The sequence below is a fragment of the Phodopus roborovskii genome, unplaced genomic scaffold, assembly GCF_943737965.1.
Source record: "Phodopus roborovskii unplaced genomic scaffold, PHOROB, whole genome shotgun sequence".
NCBI lineage: Eukaryota > Metazoa > Chordata > Mammalia > Rodentia > Cricetidae > Phodopus > Phodopus roborovskii.
In genome coordinates this window covers 8,830,086-8,853,506 of record NW_026126638.1, presented here as the reverse complement: position 1 = coordinate 8,853,506, position 23,421 = coordinate 8,830,086, and the positions used below count along the sequence as shown (strand labels likewise).

General features: G+C 43.3%; 1 protein-coding gene across 1 annotated transcript in view; it reads left to right on the top strand.

The window, feature by feature from the left end:
- The window catches only part of Rerg (RAS like estrogen regulated growth inhibitor), a 93,219-nt gene extending 70,333 nt beyond the window's left edge, over positions 1-22,886 (top strand). The window contains exons 2-4 of the mRNA XM_051173152.1: positions 10,574-10,630; positions 20,565-20,638; positions 22,018-22,886. Coding sequence (XP_051029109.1) covers positions 10,574-10,630; positions 20,565-20,638; positions 22,018-22,425 — 539 coding nt within the window. The 3' untranslated portion in view covers positions 22,426-22,886. The remainder of the gene's footprint in view (positions 1-10,573; positions 10,631-20,564; positions 20,639-22,017) is intronic.
- Positions 22,887-23,421: the final 535 nt, after the last annotated feature.

The following is a 23,421-nucleotide window of genomic DNA, read 5'->3' as shown; positions in this document are numbered from 1 at the left end:
CTCCAATGAGCCTTCTTACGTTCTGACATTTCAAATCACGCAATGGTTGCCATTCTACCTCCAGTCCAGCAGATGTTTCCTTCCAGCATAGTTCACCAGTTCTGAAATTAATTTTGTTTTCCTTTGACAAAATCTTTGAGGCTTCAAAGTGGCATATCATTGGTCTCAACTATTGTCAATACCTGATAACCCAAAGCTTCAAAAAGCTGCCCTTGCTCTTCATGGAATACCACACCAGGCTTTGTGACAGGACATCAATAGTTCCATCTTCCCCCAAGGCACAATGGCTGCTCTGGGAGGAAAGAAGCCACAGAACGCCCCACCCAGAGGAAAAATGTGCGTGCAGAGGGTCAGGTAGAAACAAGACCAGGTCTGGAAGAGAAGAACTGTGGCAGGCCCAGAGCATGCAGAGGCAGGGACATGACATTTGAGGCTTTGATTTGACCTGAGCGGACAAAGGAGCAGCTGAAAGGCAGGGAGGTGTGCAGCTCATCAGTCTGAACTTTGCGGGTATGTGGGGGTCTGAGCAAGAGGATGGCTGGATCTGAGCTGGCCCTGAGGTGCGCACTAATTTGATGTAGAGAACAAAGGAAAGAAATAGGTGAATGAAAGGCTGAGACAGCACATGCCTGTGATGCCAGTACACAGGAGCCTGGGGCAGGGGGATTGCCACCCATGAGTTTCAAGTATGACCCCTGCCTCAGAAGAGAACAGAGGACAGAAAGGGGAGGGGACGGGAAAGAGAGGAGAGAAGAGGAGTAACTGTGGAGGTATGTCATTGTTATTGCTGTTCCAGAAGGAGTCTAATATGGAGATTAAGTCTCTGTGATGCTGAACTTGAACATGTGGCACTTCCAAAAGCTATAGCCTGGCAGAGAATTGCCAGTTACCCGCCTCTAACTCGAAGCCAGAGCAGAAGCATTAGATGGTCCTTCATAAAGTGTGACTCCAGGTTCATCTCTCCTGTTTTACACGCTGGAATATGCAAATGTTATTCCTCTGGCTCTCCACCATCTGCCTTTCTTCTTCTTTTCAGTCCTTGCAATGAGACTTGGGTTATGGTTTAGTCATTCTGATCAATCATCCCACCACCATCACCCCTGTCTTGGCTTTCCCAGGGCATGCAAGCAAGAGAGAAAATTCTCAAGTCTTCAAGAATAAAAACCATGTGTTACTTTATTTGCTGAGATGGTTGCCAAAGATGGTTCCTGACATTCTAATATTTTTTTTTTTTTCTGAAAGAAGCTAGCCAGGAGACAGCAGCTCCCCACACACTGCCTGATAGCTGCACCCTTACTTACGTACTTCCTGTCTCCCCGGTCTGTTGCATAAATAAAAAAGCCTTTTCAAGAGAAAAACAGGCTTACTTATCTTAAAGTTTCCTTTATGCTTCTCAAAATTTATAATCTCTCACTGTGTTGCCATGGTTTGGGGTCACGGTGATTTTGTTCAGTAAAGAAGAAATCCAGTCATCAACCAAAAATGCAATTCCCAAAGCCTGCTTCTCGATAGAGTGTACACTCATATAGAAAAATAAAATCTCAACCATGTAGAATTAAGTCATGTGTGGAAATATTAAACTATAGCAGTAACTATTGCATAGTGCTAAAAGGTTGTGCTTTGAGATTAAAAAAAAGTTACTGGATTCTGTCTTGGCTTCTCCATTTAACTGTTCTGCAAACAGAAAGTTCATCTAGTTTCTGTTCATGTTCTTTCTGTATAAAATAGGAGCATTAATTCCTACTTTCAAGAGTTTGTGCGACAAATAAATACACTGATGATCGATATCCATTATGTGCTTGGCTCCCCTTGAATGTTCAGAATGCTCAGCCATTGCTCTTGAATTGAAAACATTCCTGGACACTCTCTAATACCACCTTCAAGGAGTGTGCACACTTCAGCCCAGCAGCTAATTTGATTAATGAATGGAAACTGAGCTTTACATAACTGAGTCATGATAATCCACACTCAGTCATGTCCTGGGTCCTTAGTGGGAGTTCTTTTGTGATGAGCACCCGTTTTTTTTTTCTTTTTGTGGTTTTTTTTTGTTTTGTTTTGTTTTGTTTTGTTTTTCTTTCTTCCTGAAAACCCTTGATTAGTGTGAGGCTAACAGCTGTGGGGGCAATGATGGCGGTTCCTCTCTGACCTATAGGAGGAGGCACAGTTGGTCCTGTAGTATTGATCAATCAGGTTTGCAAAGTAGGTGGACCAGATGGGCACTGGAACCAGGGATCAGACCTGAGAAGCGGTTGATATATTTTTGAGAAATATAAAGTCCTCCTTAAAGAGCATATTTCTCCAACAGTATAAGCACACCAGAATACAGACAAACTTCAATTATGGTATCCAAACCAATGATTTATTAAGATTTTAATTGTTTCCTTATCCATTTCTTAAATAGATAATGGCTGTCTGTCAGGTTAGGCATTTATGACAAAGGGTGGATTTCATCTCTGACTTAACAGGATCATTCACACTTGATAGAACATAGGAATAATAAATATTTACAGTCACTGTGTATGTTCTGTAACAGAAAGAAATGAACAATGTCATGGCACAGTAGAGGAAGCTATGTCCTGGCAAGGCCAGGGAAAATTCTAAATGGGAGATGACAGCTTCCGTCGGCCTTTACTATACATAGACATGCTGTGTGCTACAGAATGACATTAGCTACAAGTCTGCTGTGTCCTGTATGTCCTTTATGTTCCCTTCACTTGGTGATGTTTCAGCCTTTATTGCCTACTTGCTATGCTGATCACTTGTTAGCTTGTCAGAATTATAAGGAAGCCAAGTTAAAATAAAATTGTCCTGAGAGGACATTGGAAGCAACCCCACCCCTCCCCCATCACTGCCGAGATGCTCTTGCACTATACTTAAAATACTCAACCCCAAAGAAAACAAATTGAGTCAACTAAATGAGGATGATGAGGCAAAGCAGTGTGGAAGGATTGTCACACTACCTGTGTGTGTGTATCAGTGTAGTATGGGTTACAGAAGTGAAAAGCACGTCCTTGCTCCACACTGAGAAAATATGGGACGATAGCCAACACTTAGCCTTATATCTAGAAAAGTATTTTTTCAGGTTGTGTTTTCACCATGGGTTTGACTCTTTTGTAACAAAGGCAGTGTTGAACAAAACCAAACAATGTTTTGGGTCTCCCCGCCCCCAAGATGGAACAATGCAGGCAGCATGTGAGTAAGAGCACATGTGTGCATAACTTACATATGGCATCCTCCAGAAAATTTTCACCCATGAAACAGTGCCAGTAGGGGGATGTGGCAATCTCTGGCAGCATCTTCTTTATCTGAACCCCAGTGACTGAACAACCGAGGACATTGAAGCTGAAGGTCCTGCTTTACATGAGAAAGAAATGGGGGGGGGTGGCTAGTGAAATGGCTTATGTGCAGGTGTGAGAGCATGCATTGGCACATATGCAAATTCGTGAGAGCATGCATACGCACTTATGCAAATTCCTGGGCAAGCCAGAGAACTCCTACAAATAAAAATAAGTAAATAAATAAATGCAATTAAACACTGCAAAAAGAAATGTGTAAATGATCCGAACTCTAATTTCCTCTTGCTACATGGGGTAGCTAGGCCTTTGCAAAGGCCTAGCTTGGTGGGTTAGAGTAGGTAATACTAACACTACTGCATTCTTTCCCCATTATAATCTTTATGAAACTGTTTCACTCAAGGCTGTGCTTGGTGAAACGAGCAAACAATTCAGGGTGATATGAAAACTCATCTTTCTCTCTTGCATAATTTTTAGTGCTTGCTTTATTGTGACATTGTAACTACAAACCATAAATTTGACTGAAAGCAATTTCGTATTGATTTTGCAACCCATGTAGGCTTGGCAATAGGTACCCATGGCCTCTGGTGTGAGCTGGTATTAAAGTCAAATAATGATGTAGTGGGTGCTGAGGAGGAGGAGAGTTAGGAAGAGAGATCCTCTGAGGATACTGGCTCATTTTAAGAAGCTCCGCCCTTGGGTTACTACATAAACTTACTTTAATGTCCTCAGATAGTTTCAAACTTAGGACTTTTATTAGATGGTTGTAAGATAAATTGGTAAAAAAAAAAAAACTGACAAAAAAGGAAAATGATGAAGAGTTCTTACCTCCAAGACTAATGGACCACAAAGGTGCAATGCAACAAGTTTCCCTTCTATTTTGTGTAACAAAAACAATTGTGTTTTTTTGGCAGAACATTTGAAGGTTTTTTTTAGGAGAGCAGTTAATAAGATGTGTAAAAGCCATCACAAAATGATGCGTTATTATGTGGTCTTGGAATATTGAATGTTTTCACAAAGGTCTCGCAGGTTATAGGATGAATACAAGAATTCATTTATGTATAACCAAACTTTTCACTACCTTAAATTAAGGGTTTCCACTGGGGTGTGGCCAGGGTGGTGGACACAGCTCAGGTACATGGTGACCAGGTGTGAAGCAGAAAGAATTGATGGTTATAAAAGCTTTGACCTGGGAGCTGGCAAGATGGCTCAGTGGATAAAATGCTTTCATCCAACGCTGAGGACCAGAGTTCAATCCTCAGAACCTACATGATGGAAAGTGAGACCTGACTGCCACAAGCTGTACCCTGAACTTCACATGTGCTGTGTGGCATGTGTACACATACACACATACACACACACCATAAATAAATAGGTGAAAGTATTCAAAACTTGGTATTTTCAACACTCACATGTAGATTTTTCAGCTCAATCAGTGTGTGTTATTTTTCTCTGCTACGCTATAGTAAATGCTTATTACCCCACGCTGCTGAGATTAGTCAGTTTGTTGTACAGCTATGTCTGAGTATCTGAGGCCCTGCAGAGATGAGCAGTCTCATTTCTAAAGTAGATTGCCTGAACTTGTGCATCTTAACAACATACAGTACAAACACTGGGAATCACGGCCACTTTACGAACTTACCGCTTAGCAGGAGCCTAAATAGTACTATCTGGAGGTTCTGTCTATGTTGCTGTTTATTCAAACACTTGTAATTATCAGTGAGTGCCGGATCAGTTTATTTCTGTCTAAAAAGATTTATTATATGATGCAGATGTCCTTCTGTATATGTTTCTTTTATCGGTTGATGAATAAAACGCTGTTGGCCAATAAGGCAGAAAGGTAGGTGGAGTGAGGAGACGAGGAGAATTCTGGGAAAGGTAAGCAGAGAAAGCCCAGCCAGCAGAACAGTGGTCATGGTAGGCTGCCAAAGAAATAACAGGTGTCCGGGCATTCTCCGGTAAGCCAAGACCACGTGGAAATACATAGATTAATAGACATGCCAATAAGAAGCCCTAGCCACCAGCCAACAGTTTTATAACTAATATAGCATTTGTGTGTGTGTGTGTTTTGTTTTTGTTTTTGGTTTTTGTTTTTTTGTTTTGTTTTTTGTTTTTTGAGCTCAAGGGCCGTGGGACCAGGCAGGACAGAAAACTCTTCTTAACAATTATATACAACACCAGACTTGAACAGCAGTCACCTTCACCGGCTGGCTGCGTCTCTAGCCCCCAACAGTACATATTCATAAACCACAGAATAACAACCTTTATTGTGATCATTACAAAGACTTTATATGCCTCCCCTATGCTGATAGAACTCTAATATTATATATCCACATCGCTTCTTTGTTTTTTAAATTTTATGTGCATTGGTGTTCTTCCATGGGTGTTGGGTCCCCTGGAACTGGAGTAACAGGCAGTTGTGAGCTGCCACGTGCGTGCTGCGAATTGAACCTGGGACCTCAGCACTCTCAACTTCTGAGCCATCTCTTCAGCCCCCCACGTCATTCCTCAAGGGAAGATTTATACAAAGGCACATGGCACTATTGGGGGTTCTCAGGCTGGTTGTTTTTCTGCTGTGTCTTCTGATGCTTGGTTGTTATTGCCCTGTTAAGAATGAATTACTGTCACCATCCTTGTTTTTCATCCACCTAGTAAGTATCTTTTCGTCTACCAGGAAGTACTCTAGACACCAGAAAACTGATGAACAGAACAAACCCCACTCTCTTGTGAAATATGCATTCCTAAAGAAATGGCCAAGCAATGTAACATCATCAGTAATAGTAATAATAATAATAGCTGTATGAGATCCCTGTTGTTCTGCTCCTTTTAATATGAGTAGGGGGTTGGGATAGTTAGCAGCTGAGGTTCTGTCATGAGCAGCAGTGCATTGTGGGACAACGCTATGAAACTGCCCCTACCTCCAGCTGTGCTTACTATCGCCCCTTTTACGCCAGCCACACTGCCTAGCTCATGCTCCGGGATCATGTCGGCCACCCACACTTTCCCGTCTCAGGGCCTCTACAATCGCTCTTCTTTCTGTCTGGATGGTTATCCCTTCAGATATCTTCTCTTATACATTTCAAATATTCCTTAGCAAAAAGGATTGCAGGGGCAGGAGAGGTGGCTCCGTGGTTACGGGTACTTGCTGCTCTTGCAGAAGAATCGGGGTTTGGTTTCCAGAACCCACTACATCAGGTAGCTGCCAACTTCTTGCCACTCCAGCTCCAGGAATCTGATGTCCTCTTCTGGTTTTCTTGGGTACCTTCTTGCGTGTGATATAGTCACGCACACAAACATGTAAAATTAAATTATTTTTTTTAAAAAAGAGGATAGCCCTTGCCACTCCCTTAAATAGCATTCCCTCATGTGGTGATATTTTGTTGATGATCTAACAAATAAAGCTTGTCTGAAGATCAGATTGCAAAGCAGCCAACCACCAGAGAGCTCTTACCTCTACCAAGGCTGGGGGTGGGGGTGGAGGTGGGGGGGGGAGCCTTTCCTCAGAGTGATTGCAGACTGACTGTCTCCACCCATGTTATATTCCTCCCTAGTGCTGGGATTAAAGGCATGTACCGCCACCACCCAGATTCTATTGCTAACTAGCGTGGTTGCTGGTATTAAAGGTACATGCCACCACTGACTGGCACACATGGCTGACTAGTGTGGCTAGCTATGTGCTCTGTCCTCAGGCAAGCTTTATTTGTCAGATCATAAACAAAATGTCACCACAATTCCTATTTTTTTTTTTGTCTAATACAAAAAGAAGGTTATAACTAATATAAGAAAAACTGTATACAATAAGTACAATGACAATATACAATATATACAGGCAATAAGTACATCAACACCCTCTCTCCCTTGAGCATCAGTGGGAATTCCTCCCCAACTTACTCTGGGTATTTTGCCAGAGCACTCATCCTCTCCGGCATACTGCGCACTTCAGCTGCCATTTGAATTTTTAACCTGTTTCTTCCTGGAAGAGAAGGTCCTGAGGTCAGACATGGTGGTGTAAATTCTGACCTCGACATTTCCAAACAGAGCAGATGCCAGCACAGAGCAGACACTGTGTGGAGTCTGGATCAATGTCATTCATGAGGTCATGGGGCATCTAAGACAAAGACGTTGTGTGAGATGGGCCGTGTCGAACCTTAGCACAAGGAGGTTGCTCAGGTGAATAGAGGCAACGCAACGATGAGGAGGTGATAGCAGTATTAACCGGTGAAGCAGGAAATTAAATCTGCAAGGGTGGGGCCAAGATCATATATAAAAACCACATTCTGTAATGCAAGTTTTTAAAAAAAAATCTTGGGGCTAAATAATACAGAAATGTGGTGTCATTGAAGCATCTTGGACACAGTTTAAAGAGTAATCAAACAAACATTTAACTGACAGTACAGCACAGTACAAAATCATCCTTTATCCTTTATGTTAATCAAATTAAAATAGAAATATAAATCTAAAGCTATATCATTTTGTCCTTCTCAAAAATTAATCTCTAAGGAAAAAAAAAAATGAAATCACATCTCTAAAGAATGCATGCCATTGTTTCTGTGTGCTTTACCAGCATTTGGGATAGATTAGTTTTTTTTTTTTTTAAATGCACTCTCCTATTGTTAGAAATAATCATTGTGTGCAGCTGTGTAAAAAGAATATTGACATTGTTCAGATTGGTTACTCTACTGGAAGTAGATTGACATTGTTTAGATTGGCTACTCTTACTCTGTATAGTTGGCAGCAGGAATTTAGCTAGTATCCCAGGAGTCAGCAGGAACAGTTTACCAACAACAAGCATGATGTCTTGAAGGTAGATGAAAGCTGTACTTCCTTACTGTGGTTGTGTGGTATGTATGTGTGTGTGTGGACATACACATGCCGTGGAATACTTGAGGAAGTCAGAGGACAACCTTCCAAAGTTGATTCTTTCCTTCCACCATGGGATCAAACTCAGGTCATGAGGCTTGGGCCGTGAGCTATTTTACCCATCAGGCCATCCTGCCAGCCCAAGTTATGTTTTTTATGAATATAAGAAATGTCTTTGGAGTTAACACATCCAAATTCTTCCTGTATTATATACAAGTTTCATAATAGGGTGACAAGTCTTTGCTATAATAAAAGTGACAGCAGGGAATAACAATGTGCCATTAAGAATGGTCCTAGTGACCACAGCTGAGGGACAAAGTAACATTATGTAAAACTTGTCTATACATATTCAAAACCTTCAAGCCAGCATTCTTGATGTCTTTTGCACAACTTCCTTCAAACCATATTGCTAGACCCAGACATCATCAAATGATGCAATTATGCTCAGAATGCTTGATTTTGAAAGGCGGTGAAGTGTCTAATATAGTTCAGACATATTTTGAAAAATGATTAAATTTTAAATGGCTTTGGAATTGAGAAATGCCAGTTATATCTTTTTAAGTAGCTTATTTGAATACATCTTTACTTACAGACACAAACACTTCCTATAGATTGGTCTTTAGAATTAAAATAAGCATTCTAACTAATGGTGGGGCCCTTTAAATCCTTTGGCCAGTTCTGTTTACTAACATGGTTTTGTTGTTGAGACAGGGTCTCACTATGTGACCTTGGCTGCCCCAGAACTCAAGCGCTGAGACTAAAGGCTAACATTTTTTTATTTTTAAAAGAGAAAAGTGTCTATCTGTACTTATCATTTCATACATGCCAAAAAAAAAATCCTTAAAAATAAAAGCCTTATTCTTGAGAGAATTCCCAGTAACAGGCAGAGGGCACAGTGGAGACCACAAGTATACTCCCTGTGGGAAGGTTGACAGAGACCTTGGCCATGCCACTTCAGGCTCTGATCACACATTGGCTCAAGTTATGTCTCACACTCTGCAATTAAGAAAGAATGTTGCATTTTTCACTCTTCAGTCACCAGCAGTGAAGTCTCGTATAGCTGTGGCCTGTCTGACAATGGCCGTGTGGCACTGTGCACTGTGACAGCTCACAGGAAACAGGAGGAGAGAAAGAGACACACTTCTCTGCTGATCCTAAAAGCTGTGACAGGCACGGTGGCCATGGCCTGCCACCAGTTATCTTTGTCCTTTCAAGGAGTATCTGTGAGCGGCTCATGCAAGGCATTTTTGTAAAAGCAAAGATGTAATTGATATTTTAAACTAGTGTCCACGGTTCTTGAGTTTAGTGCAGTGGAGTCTGCAAGACCATCAAGGGTCTTCAAGAAGCTCCTGCTCTGCCACAATTATTCGCCAAATAGTATGAATGTGATTCCTCCCCCCTCCCCCAGGGAAAGGATCCAATATGTTTTGTCTATTTTTAGTGTCTGTGACAGCCTCCTTCGGAAACTTTCTCAGATTTGACAAGCACTCTCGTGAACTGGAAAGGAGTGCAAAGGGACTCTCTGACGTGAGTCCCATCAACTTTCAGGGCGACCATGTCCACGTGTTTAAGTGTATTTGTTCTGTTTTCTTTTGTTTGAAGACAGGGGCCATTTACTCAGCTCAGGATATCCTGGAAGATGCTATGGAGTTCAAGGTACCCTCAAACACACTATCCTCCTGCCTCACCCTGCCTGTGCTGGGATTACAGGCATGTGCCAGCATACCGATCGATCATCTTTGTCCAAGCCCATATTTCCAGCCAGAGATCATCCAGATTGCCCATGACTTAAAATCAGTGCAGAGCAGCGGAGAGATTGCAGGCATTTCTTTGAGACAGGCTCGATACTGCAGAGACCTGGGACAAGGCGCCCAGCAATTCCTGTCTTTGGTCCCCTCTCCTCTCAGCACATCTGGGGACACAGGCATGCATGGCCGCACCCAGCTTTGGGCACTTTCTTATGAGCTGTCATGAATTCCTAATTCTCAGTTTCAGATAGCTACATTTCTATAACATTGTCGGCCTGTGGCTTGTGGCTAGTAGTGGTGATCTTTTCCAATTTTAACTCACCTTTGTCAATCTCTATCAATACTCAAACTCCAGAGACTTGTGAATGTGAATTAAAGACTTTGTTGACATTTTTTTCTGTGTGCTTTTACACACTCTGCTGGTTGGCTTTAAGCCTGTGACTAGAAGAATAAGTGTAAGCTGTAAATTTGTGAACAACAAGCATATGAAAACACCACCCAAGTTTGAGGCTGCCATATGAGTCAGAGGTGCATGGAAATAATCATAGGTGATCCGGGCCCGTAGCCAAGGGGATATGGAATGGGCCTGGTGGTGCCTGAATCTCTCCTGTAGGAGGGTAAGAACTCCAGCAAGAGCCCATTTTTGACGTGTTCTTTCTTTTCCTTCCACAGCTATTGTAGTGAGATTTCTGACGAAACGATTCATCTGGGAATACGATCCAACCCTAGGTACGTCGCTCATGTTATCCTCACCTCCTCCTCCAACGTGTTTATGGCGTCCAAAACGCATGACATGTCTGTGACACCCTTGTTAAGCCCCCTTTGGCTGTTTTGAAAGCATAATGTTTAATTCTTCACACAGGAAACCCTCCTAGAGGCCAGCACTGTGCCTCACAGCCTGTGTTTTGAGCCCTGCAGGACTTAGTGCAGAAATGAAGAATTTAAGTCCATCCTCAGAGAAGCAATTGGGTTCCACAGGATGCTGGCTCTCCCATCCAATATGATCCAATATGCAACCTTGTCCTACCGGGAGAAAGGGTGACTCGGGCAGCATTTGGGGTGGGACAAAAGGGCATGTCACCATAAGAGCAAACCTCTGCACAGTGATCAGGGGGGAGTGTGATCAGGGGGAGTGTGATCAGGGGGAATGTGATCGGGGGAGTGTGATGGGGGGAGTGTGATCGGGGGAGTGTGATCAGGAAGCCTTATTCCATACCTTTAGCTCCCAATGACCAGACCAAAGTGGTGTTTGTAGGTAAAGAAGGAAGAAATTGTGTTTATGCATAAATATGGGTAAAGACTATTCCTAGGTGCTTTTCTTAGTGTGTGTGTGTGTGTGTGTGTGCGCGCGCGCGCGCGTGTGTGTTGTCCATGTGTCATAGTGTATGTGTGGAGGGCAGAGGACAACTGGCAGGAGTCAGTTCTCCCCCTCACCATACGGATTTCAGGGATCAAGCTCAGGTTCTTGGGCTTGGTAGAAACTGTCTTTGCCCACTGAGCCATCCTGCCAGTTCCACTGTTTTGATTTAGTGTTTATTGATACCTATGCTTTGTACACAGTATCGAGTTTCACATGGGCAATTCCCTGCAGATGTATGATGCACGAGGCTGCTTGTGCAGCTCAAGAGGGAGTTTGCCCCTTGCACTTAGCTTGTTTTAGTCCTTCACTCCACACATATTCTGACTGCCTTCTCTGCACTTGCCCTGTAGTTCAGGTGCTAGAGAGACACCAGTTAGCAGACTCTGATCGCGGGGTGGGAGCGCTTGCTTATGCACATGGAGGTCAAAGGCTGGGTGTCCTCTCCTGTTTCTCTCCACTTCATTTTTTGAGACAGGATCTCTCACCGTATCTGAATGAAGCTTACCGTTTCTGCTAGACTGGCTGGCCAGCCCCCAGGACCCTCCTGTCTGGTACCCCTGTGCTGGGATTACAGAACTGTGCCCCTATGCCTGGATATTTCTATGGGTTCTAGGGATACAATCCCAGGTCTATACTTCACTGAGCCATCGCCCCACCTCAAGCCCCCGCATTTTTGAGCTAGCCCTCAAGAAGAGTAGGAGCATAAATAACCGTAGTCAGATGTGGTGAGGATGTGAACAAGGAAGGGATAAATGGTCCTGTTGATTCACTTCTGTAGTGTTCAACTTTAGAATCTATCTGGAACTTACTGTAGTGAGGAGTAGACATGAAGACCCAACAACTGTTGTCAATCGTACATCAGATTTCCTGTCATTAGTTGCACAGCCTCAACCTCTTCATGTGACTTCTAAGGCCATCTTCAGAAACCAAGTCATTTGTAGTAGGATTCAGTTGAAACATCCAATGCCATCCTCTTTATCTTGTCTTTATTTTCATCATATGTGCTATTTGTGGTACCATGCTGCCTAAGGACACTTCACACAGGCATGTGCAGTGCATTGAATCCCCCCATTCCCTGCTCCTTAAACACTCCTTCCTCCTGTTAGTTCCTTTCATTCCTCTGGACAGCTTTGCCTCTACGTTCATGCCATATAGACCCATATAATTTCATACATCTATATAAAATCTATGAACCTCAAGTGAGGAGGAAAAAACACATGGATCTATCTCTGAGGATGCCTTGATTTGTTTAATATAGTCATCTCCAGTTGCATCCATTTTCCTGAAATGGAATATCTCTGTTCTTCTGGGTAAGTAGAAAGCATCTCCTTGTGTGTACACACACAGTTCCTTTGTCTATCCTTCGGCGGTTGGGTACCTAGCTTGCTTTCATAACTCAGCCATTGTGAGTAACAATGAGGCCTCCCCCAGCTCCATTCTGTGCTGAGAGAGCACAGAATGCTCTCCTCTGCTCTCAGACAATGCTATCTTGGCTGCTGTCTGAGATGCATTTTTCTAGGTCAGTTTCAGAGATTCTGATAGCATGGCATGACTGATTGGAATTGGTTGAAATCATAAATTATTTTGAAGCCTCATATTTTATGACGTTCAATCTTTTAGACAGGAGTTTGACTTATATCCATTTCAAGGATCCTCCTCTGCCTCTGCTTTTTAGAAGACTATCACAAGTGACTTTATTAGTAAATACATAATCATAACCTTCCAGATTTGTATCTGGGACAGAAATATCACCAGATACATCCATGAAGATGCACAGAAAAATGAAAAGTTATATGCCAAGACATTAGCTATTGAATGAGATGAGAATACAAGGTAATATTTTCTGATTTTGCTTACCTAAATATATCTTCCTAACACAGACAGGAAAAGAAACACACACACACAAAAGACCCACATAATATGTCTTAGTTAGGGTTTATATTGTTATAAAGGGATATCATCACCACAACAACTCTTATAAAGGACAACATTTAATTGGGTTCAATCCATTATAGTCATGATGGGAAGCAAGGCAGCGTGCAGGCCGACATGGTGCTGGAGAAGGAGCTGAGAGTTCTTGCATCTTGACCCACAGGTCTGTCTCACTGGGTGTGGCTTGAGTACATATAAGACTGCTGAGCCCACCTCCACAATGACACCCTTTCTCCAACAAGACTGCACCTGCTCCTACAAACAAGGCCACACCTCCTAACAGTGATACTTCCTTTGGGGGGGCCATTTTCTTTCAAGCCACCACACAATACTTCCCCGGCTTAAGTATAAAAGGAGGAATTAAATTATTTAATAATTTAAGTTTCTAAAATTATTTTATAGGCATGCATTATTGAACAATTCTGTTGGTGGGAAAATACAAAAAGTATTCTTTCATTTTTCCTTTTCTTCCCTGTATATTTTCTGATCTTGCCACAGAGTTAGGGAGAGGAGTAATTACTTCCTGAGAAATTTTTTCAGCTGCTTACAGGTATATCAATACTCTATATCATTTCGAAATAAAGATGAACCTGGCTTTTAAAAGGAACAATGATCTGTTGTCTTTCCCAGCTGTGCAAATACTCTCTCTTGTATTTTTCTCATTTATATAAATTTTATGTGGTACTTTCCACAATTCATAGGAATTCAGTTGGAAGCTACATATTCACATTCTCCACACATCATAACAAAGGATGAAGCTTACAAAAAAATCTTGACTTTTTAACTCTCTCCCTCTCTCCCTCTCTCTCTCTCTCTCTCTCTCTTTCTCTCTCTCTCTCTCAATGTGTTCTAGTAAGTAACGTAACTAGTAACTATTTTTAATTAGTCTGTGGTGAAGCATTTTCCTTTTATTCATTCTCAACAGTCACAGATATAACTAGGAAATGAGCCTGCACTGGTTATCTGTAGCCATCCTTTCCTGGGGAGTAACCTTGTACTGTGCTGCTCAGCCAGGACCCTGGCTGCTAAGCAACCAGAGCCTTCCTCCACCTTCAGGAGGAACAGGTGGGTAGCTCACTGGCAGGTGATGCTGTCATTAGCTGGCACGCTGCAGCCTGGATCTGTGTGGGCGTGTACATTGAAAGCCTGTTAATTTTCTAGCACACAGGAAACCTCAATCCAGTGGATTCTAGAGAAGTTAGCATTTGGGAGCTTAACATCCCACACCCATCAGGAAAGACTGGATCTTTGTGGAATTTGTGGTTACTTCACAAGTTTCAAAACAGCCAGCAACCAAAATAGCCACATTTCCAAGCAGAGTGGCGTGTTTGTGAAGGAGACAGAGGGAGGAGGATGGGGGAGTTGTCCTCTTGAATTCTGATGTCAGTCCCCTCCTCAGAACTTGAGGAAGTGGGTTGCTTGATTTTGGACTTTTGCTGTTGTTTCATGAGAAGCTTGGAAATATGAACTCCATCCCACGTATTAACAAACAGAATAGTGACCACTCTTAAACAGCCCTATGAAGAAAACACTTTGCTCTTTGTCCTGGATTGGCATTCTATTGCTGTGATAAACACCATAACCAAGGGTGAGGAAAGTGTGTCTGGATTATGTGTCCAAATCACAGTCTTCCCTGAGGGAAGCCAGGCAGGAAACCAAGGCAGAAACTTGAAGCATAACCCTTCCCCATGGCTTGCTCAGCTGTCTTTCTACTAAAGCTCAGGCCTACCTGCCTGGGAATGGTACCACCCACAGTGGGCTGGACCCTCCTGCAGCAAATAGCAATCCAAAAGAAGCAGCACAGACAGGCCCGTAAGCCAGAAGACTGATGGACACAGTTCCTCAACTGGCCTTTCTTCCCAGTTGATGGCTGGGAACGTTACAATATCTAATCAGTAGACTGTTGTAGTGGTCAGTGAGTCTAAGAGCCAGGGACTTTTGTTGCTGTTGTGTTTTTGCTGAATTTGTTTATAAAAGAGTCTATCATGATGATTCTAATTAGAGGTCCGAGCAAGGGGTGGAGGGAGGGTGAAGGGAATCGAGCCTACACAGACTTAAGCTCCCATTTTACAAAGAGGTTTTTGTTGTTATTGTTGTTGTTTGTTTTTGTTTTTATGCAAGTATTTTGAAGGATGAAGTCTCAGAAAACCCCACAATCCTTTATATGGAATGATTCTCATTTTCTGCAACTTTTTCTCATCTCATCAGTGGATTCTTTGCCAGATTCATCCCTGATTTGTTAATAACAACAAAAACTGCCCCTGAAGTTCATCAGATTTTGGATGTGGCCCATTTAATCAGGGAACAGACTCTACGGTGGGAGGTGGATTCCGGCTGAGGACTAAACAAAATCCACAAATGTCTAGTCCTAATCAGGAGTTGAATCCCGCCTTGCAGAGTCATGTTACCCTCAAGGAATGCTGTGAGACACTAGTCCAGAGAAAAGCTTGTAATTCTGTGTATGTCCCTGCCCATGGGTGTATGCTGGAGGCCTGGACAGAGCAAGAGAGGGGTGCTTCTTAGTAGTAGCACTAGTGTCCTGGGACAAAGAAGATGATGCACACTGCGTGCGTTACAATGCAGGGTTGCTGTCCTTGTGCACAGTAAAAGTTCAGCCCGGAATTCAGGAAGGAGTTGGGAGATGCAGTGCACCCCACTGGCTCATTGCTTCTGTACTTGATTCATCTTGCCTGTCTCACAGCTTCTCTGCTTGCAAAGGCTCTCAGGCAGAGAGACCAAAGCAGAAGTGCTCAGGCATGCCATAGAACTATTTAGTACCAATATTGCAGGGAAATGGGAGCTAGGCATTGGACGAATAGGGCTGGAGAAGCAAGACTGCATCCAAGATGGCATGATGGGTTTTGTAGTCTGGCCAGAACCCAACTCAGAACAATTTCCACCCTAGCATAAAGCCATGTTGCTAACTGCTGCTGTTACAGCACTGGCCAACAGGCCATACTAACATGATGAAATGTGCAAAATCAGTGTAGTCCAAGAATTAACTGCAAACAAATGGCCAAGTGTCCAACCTTGCTAAAGTACACAAAATACACTCTTTACAGAAGTGTCATGGGATGCATGTTTTTCAAAGCTTTATTCTTATTGTTTTTAGTTATATGTTGGGGACGGCGGAATGTGCACATGAGTGCAGGTACCCATTGAGACTTTCAGACATCTGGTTGACCTGGAGAGGAGGTTGTCAGATAGGGGGTTGGTACTAAACAAGGTGCTTTCGAAGAGCAATATACACTCCTAACCACTGAGCCACCTCTCCAAGCCCCTAAAAATGTTTTAAATTGTGTTCCTTCACATGTGGGAATCTGAAAGATAATTTTAATATACCGAATTCAATTATGAAACTGATGTCTGTTTTAGAATATAACTTTTTGAGTGTGTTTGGCTGTAGATCAATCAAGCATACCCCCAGCCCTCCAAAGAAAGAACCCATGCTACCATCTTTGTTAATGAAAAGATAATAGAACATGTGGAAACAGTCCACACATGGGTAACCTTTGGTTGTTTTGTTTTAGTGTTTTGAGACAAATCCCTGGCTGTCCTGGTCCTCACTCTGTAGACCAAGCTGGCCTCACCATGCCCAGCTTTCTTTTGAATTTTAAAACAAGGAGCAAAAATTACGTGTTTTGTTAGAATTATGTCAGAAAGGTTCACACATTCATATCTAGTATTTTACTTCTTTTGGTAATATTTTCAATGTCTCGCACGTAGAGAAAATGAGTTCATAGTGAGAGAAAGACACACGAAGGAAAAAAATGCTCAGGACAGTGTGAAAACAGTATTCATCCTGGATGAAAATGGTTCACCACCACCCGCTGCTATGTCTGCAGCAGACATTCCCTCATTCCTGTATTTCATCCCATTCGTTACAGTTACCAAACAGCCAGAGAACTGCACAACTTCATGCAAGTTTCATTCTTGTCTGCTGCCCCCTGCGGTGGCCTTCTGCAGCTGAGACCTGAGCCCATTTATCGCAGGAGCCGCAAAGAAAAGCGCCCTTTCCTCTTAGACGGATTTTGGTGCAGAGATGGATGGGAGTGTGGGTTTCTGTTTTCCAGGCTGTGGGGCGGATGCCAGCCATTTGAAAAGGGGAGTCAGTACAAAAGGCGCAGAAGAACAGCCTGGGGGAAGGAGCAGAAGGGCATGGATGCCTAGCATGTGTGCAGCCAGCTGGACTTCTCCTCAGGCCCAAAGATTCAAGAAGAAAGGAAACCACTGGGAAAACACTTGCAGAGCAGTAGCTGCTATAAATGGCGTTTCGAGGGATTCAGTCACCCAACTAGAGCCTCTCCCTTAATATAAAAGAGTGCAGGCCTGGACACCCTTCCCTTGAGACCCCACATGCTCTCAGTGTGTGCATCGTGACTTCCAGGAGAGGGAGGAGAAGCAAAATACATTTATTCAAGTATATTGAATGTAGTGTCCTTTTAAAATGACAACTTTTAAAGGGCTTGAGTTATGCAGGCTCCAGCGGTGACCATTTACAGTATTGTTGCTAAGTTTTGCCCATAGCAAGCTTCCTTTCTGCATTCTATGCCTTAGATAGGCAATTGTGTCCTGTAAGAAAACAGGAAAGTAGTCCCCAAAGGCTGTAAAAAGTAGGTGATGAGAAAGGAAGGAAGGCTGGCCAGTGGTGGCACAGACCTTTAATCCCAGCACCCATGCATGAGGCAGAGGCAGGCAGGTCTCTGAGTTTGAGGCCAGCCCAGTCTACAAAGTGAGTTCCAGGACAGTGAAGACTAAATGTAGAAACCCTGTCTTGAAAAATCAAAAACCCAGTTAGTAATTGTGTTAGACGCTTTGCCATCTCTCCAGCACTCTCAATGGAGATTTTTTTTAAAAAAGGCAGAATTCCTGGTTTTATAACCAAATATATAATGAGCCTACACTTCTCAAATTTTGCTTTCTTGTTACTGCTTTTGTCCCAGCAGCCAGTGGGGTTGGCACCTGTGATGGGTGATGGCTTGAGCTCTGTCCTCGCATCATTGTTTATTTATTCTGGCTTCCCTCTCCGACTTTGTGGAGTTGAGTACTTAGCTCACTTCTCCCAGCCCTGCCCCTTGTTTCCGGAAATGTTTGTTAGTTAAACTTGCCTTTGATCTCTGTCTCAACTTGGTCCTGAACGGACACATGAGGACCTCTAGGATGAATTACAATTCTGGGTTGCTTCTGATGTAGCTTCATTGATTTGCTGTGTGCCACCAATGTCCTTGAATTCAGTTTCACTGAAAGGAAGCTCGGTGTTAACTGAGCCATGCCCCTTCACGGGAAGTGGGCTGTTTTCCTCTTACTCTGCCCCCCCCCCACACACCCATCATCAATAGCCTTGAATTTCACTGTAATGGGTACATTCTGCTGGATGTTTTTGTCTTAAGACTTTCACTGGCTCTTGTTCCCGGAAATTCTTAGCCATCACAACCTCAGCTGTTTCCACAACCCTGTGGCTTTTGTTCTCTCCAGGGAGGCTTATCTTTACAAAGAATAAGATCTACCAATGTGCTATACATATTTCTTTCCTTCTTAGCAGCTGGTGATGCCCTCTGAGCAAAGCCCCCAGTGTGACTTCCACCAGCTCAATCAGTCACTCTGGGCTCTTTGGTCTGTGCTGCAGCGTTTACAAATGGCAGCAGCGGCTGACACTGCTTAGTGTGTGAATTCCACGGCTGGCCAGGCTTCTTGTACCTGCCACGGTCTCAACCTTCCGGGTTTGGGGACCACTAAGGACCCAGAGACTGTGGCTGTTATGTTCTGCTTTGATCGGGCAACATGGAGGAGGAATCTGCGTTATTCCATCTGCTCAGACCCCTTATACTTTGGGTTACCACTCTTCATCCACCAATACAAGCTCAGCTGCCCCCTACTCTCTCAGGGTCCCAGATAGCTTCGCATTACATGTTACAGCCTAGAGGTCTTGACCAGGTTTGGTTTTTTGTTTGTTCCTCTTTAAGTTAAGGAAATAAAAGGCCCAGAAGCTCGAGTATGATGGGAAGTAGTGAGGGAAATTCTCAAAAGCAGGGGACATACTCAGCCAGTAAAGAAAGGCTTTTATTAGAGGTGAGGAAATATACACAATGCAGCAGACAGAACAGTCATGTGTAGCTCAGAGAGGAGACTTCTTAAAAAGCCTTTGAAGGACTCCCCTCCCTAATTTGGGGTTGGTTAATTTGAACAAAGACAAGATGGCTGGTTAGAGTACAACTGTTATGTAAATGAATGACCCGCAGAGGGCACGAACCCTCACGCCCTGACTCAGGAAAGGCGCCCCCCCCCAAAAAAAAAATCACTCACGAGAAATGGTCTTGATGCAAAAGCATGAGGTCTTTTATATTCCAGTGCACTGGGGTCCGCAGCCATACTCCACGTGGAAGTTGGGGACTGGGAATCCTGGGTACAGGGTTCAGACAGCTTTTATAGGGTTACAACAAAGCCCGCGCATCATAAACCAATCATCTCATAGCATCCAGAGTGGACCAATCAATTTGAACTATCAAAGCCGGCGCTTTTCCCAGGAAGTCTGCTTTCGCTAGGGCTTCTGGGTAGTGTGACAAGGCTCATTTCCTGTTTTCATTTACTTACAGGTGCTGTCCATAAACCACCCTTTTGCCTACTCACTGCTAGTGGGCAGAGTCTAGGGAGAATTAGGCTAAATTTTTCCATCCTTAAGTAAACATGTCCTGATCAGTCTTGCCTTGTCAGGTCCTTCAGCCACAGTGGCCTCTTACTGGTGAGAGAGAAAGAGAGAGAGAAAAAAAAAGCTTTTGTTTTAAGCTACTAGGCTTTTGCCTCAGGTCAGGGAGGAGGGGAAGAGGCCAGCCATCTTGGAAGTTCGCCACCTTTATCTGTCTCCCTATCATGGACTCTGACTAAAACCTGGTCTTTCAATCCTACCTACCACCTCCCTCTAACGTTGATGATCTTTACAGGGTTGAAGTTAGGACAAGACACAATAGGGTTTTCTGTATAAACAAAACAAAACAAAACTGAATCTTAGGAATATCAAGGCAGCATGTATTTTTTTGTATGGAAAATGCCCTTTTTGCTTTAGAAGTAGATATCTCATCCAATGTAAATGGAAAAGAGCACCAGTGTGTGTGTGTGTGGGGGGGGTGGCCTCATTAGAGAACAAGATGCAGCCTTGAGGAAAGGATAGAGGATGGAGGAGGCAGACCGCTGGAGTTCCTGCTCTTACAAAGCTCTGGAGATGGTGGTGCCTGCTTCTTTGTCCTTCCGCTCTTCCCTGGGCAACCCCACCCCTGCATTGCTACAAAGGCAGGGCTGCTCCTCACATGCCTAATTTCTGACTTCAAGGATCAAACTGAATCTCACCTGTGCCTTTGTGTGTCCTCATTCTTTTAGAGTCAACCTACCGACACCAGGCAACCATCGATGATGAAGTTGTTTCTATGGAGATCCTAGATACGGCTGGCCAGGTGAATAGAAATTCAGCTAAGTATTTTCTGCATCAAATAATGAGACATGTATGATATGTATAATATTTTTTAAAAAGTCAAAGGATTTTTCTGTGCATGACTTTTACATGCCTAACACCTCATCCCTTCCATTTTCTTGGCACTTTATACTTCAATGCATGTGTAATTATATCCTTGTGTGGATAACCCCGTACTTCCAGAAGGTGCTAGAAATATTACAAGACTTGCAGACCATCTAGGGTAGACTTTCCCTCTATATTGGGGCGGGTGGGGGGGATGTCAGTGCATTCATGTGCTTTTACAGCCAAACATGCTTTTGAAAAGTTCGGATGAATTTAAATAAGTATCTCTATTGAAAGGAATTACTAATATCCTCATTGCAAAGTAAGTCTTTGAGAGAGCCCTCGGGTCTACACTGCGCTCCAAGTCTCTGCGATCACACACAGGTCTATTTGTGCATTTCACACTTCAATGTGGAGATGCTTGCCTGCTAATCTGCTGGAAAATTTCCTTTGACATTAATCAGATCAAGTCTTACAAAGGGTCCCATAGACTCAGCTCCTGCCTATAGAAATGACTACAAAGGTGATGGTTAGCTGATCGGGCATTTCCATGGAGCTCTAACTATGACCAGTGACCGCTAAGAAGACTTGAGTTAAAGTGCTTAATCCAGGAAATGCTCCTGAAATTAATTATATCCTTTCCTTCTCATCAGTCCCTCATTGTGTATGGATACACCAACAGGCAGAAGCCTCTAGAAGATACTGAACCTATGAAAACAATGCTCTCTCTCTCTCTCTCTCTCTCTCTCTCTCTCTCCTTCCCTCATCCTGTCTTCCTCCTCCTCTGTCTTTCTTCCCACACACAATGTCTCTTGTCATCTTACCACGTAGCCCAAGCTGGCCTTGAACATGACATCCTCTCACATCAGCATCCCAAGTACTAGGATCACAGATTCATGGACCTCTAGACCCGGCCAGCAAACTTTCAGACTGTGCCAGTCTTCTCCTCATGGAGAAGTCACCATTCTGAGAGTCCCTGCAGGAGGAGTTTCACCGTACCTACTACTGTATAACACCGATTGGGATGTCAGGGTGTGTGGGTGGGGATCCCGATCCCCAAGCTTAAACAGTGTATTCTATACAGCATGGCACTGGTTTTTGTGTCTATAATACAGAGAGGACATTAAAACAAATGGGGGTGGGTTGTACTTACCTTCCAAACTAATTAAGAAAATAAGCTCCACTAGGAAAACAGCCAAAGCATTTAATGACAAACAGACATGAGGAGATGTAATTAAGGGATTATTCTGGCAATAGCAGTGTATACATAGGGATTAGGCCCAGGTCTCCTGATTACGAGTCTTTCTTTGCCCACAGGAAGACACCATCCAGAGGGAAGGCCACATGCGCTGGGGGGAAGGCTTCGTGCTGGTCTACGACATCACTGATCGAGGGAGCTTTGAAGAAGTTCTGCCGCTGAAGAATATCTTAGACGAAGTAAAAAAGCCCAAAAACGTAACTCTCATCTTGGTCGGAAACAAGGCAGACTTGGACCACTCCAGACAAGTGAGTACCGAAGAAGGGGAGAAGCTAGCTACAGAGTTGGCATGTGCGTTTTACGAATGTTCCGCCTGCACGGGCGAAGGGAACATCACCGAGGTATTCTATGAGCTCTGCCGAGAGGTGCGTCGCCGGAAGATGGTGCAAGGCAAGACCAGGCGGCGCAGCTCCACCACGCACGTCAAGCAAGCGATTAACAAGATGCTCACCAAAATCAGTAGTTAGAGGCCCTGCCAAGACATGCTGAAAATTGAGAAGTTCTTCCTGACTCTTCCTTTGCCCTTCCAAACACTAGCGAAATATTCTTCTCCTCATTCTGACTTTGGGAAATGTCCGGGTTTGTCATGGTTCCTGGTCTGCTATATGCTGGGAAGTTCTCCAGTGTCCTCGGTCCTGATGCTGTGACAGTCTCTCCCTTACCTGCTAGCGTAGGATCCGTGCTAATGTAGTTTGAAGATGTAACCACCAAAGATGCTGAAGTGGCTAGGCTTGCAGAAGCTAATTTTAGGCATCCCTGCCTTGCTTAAATAAGTTGAAATCTTTTCAAAGGCATTTTAAGATTCTGTTTCTTGTAGGATACTGCAAAGGTCGCCATAGCGTTTTGTAATGTCTAGTGAGAACTTGCGAAGGGTAGCTCAGCAATTGGAATGGGAACAGAACTCTAGTTTCCTTTTGAAGTAAGGCTTTTTTGTTTGTTTGTTTGTTTGTTTTTTGGTTTTGGTTTTTTTTTTTTTTTTTTTTTTTTGCAGTTTTTCTTTAACCCTTTATTTCATTTTTAGGTTGAAATGTTACCACTGATTTTTGTTTTGTAATGTAATTGACCATTTCGATTCAAAATGGCCTCTCAATGATCTATATTGGTCCTTACATGTCCAATTCCATTATAATTTCCTTAGTAGCAAAAGAAACAAGACCCACAATTCACATCCTGCTGTGTCTTTGCACCCTGAAGCCTGGATGATGGAAAACACCAGGAACCTTTGTACCGAACCACATATCGCTGCATGTTATAAAGGAGCTAAAATTAACAACACCTGGTTTGCATATTACTCTATTAGCACCATAACTGGGAGATAACCCTCTAAATAAGAAAATTATGCTACCTAGTTATTATTCCCCATTGGAAACCAAGGCTGAATCCCATGCAGTCAGCAGAGTCAACCTCTGATACAATAAGTTGGCCACATGTGTCCTTAATCTTCTCACCTTTGGGTAGAATTA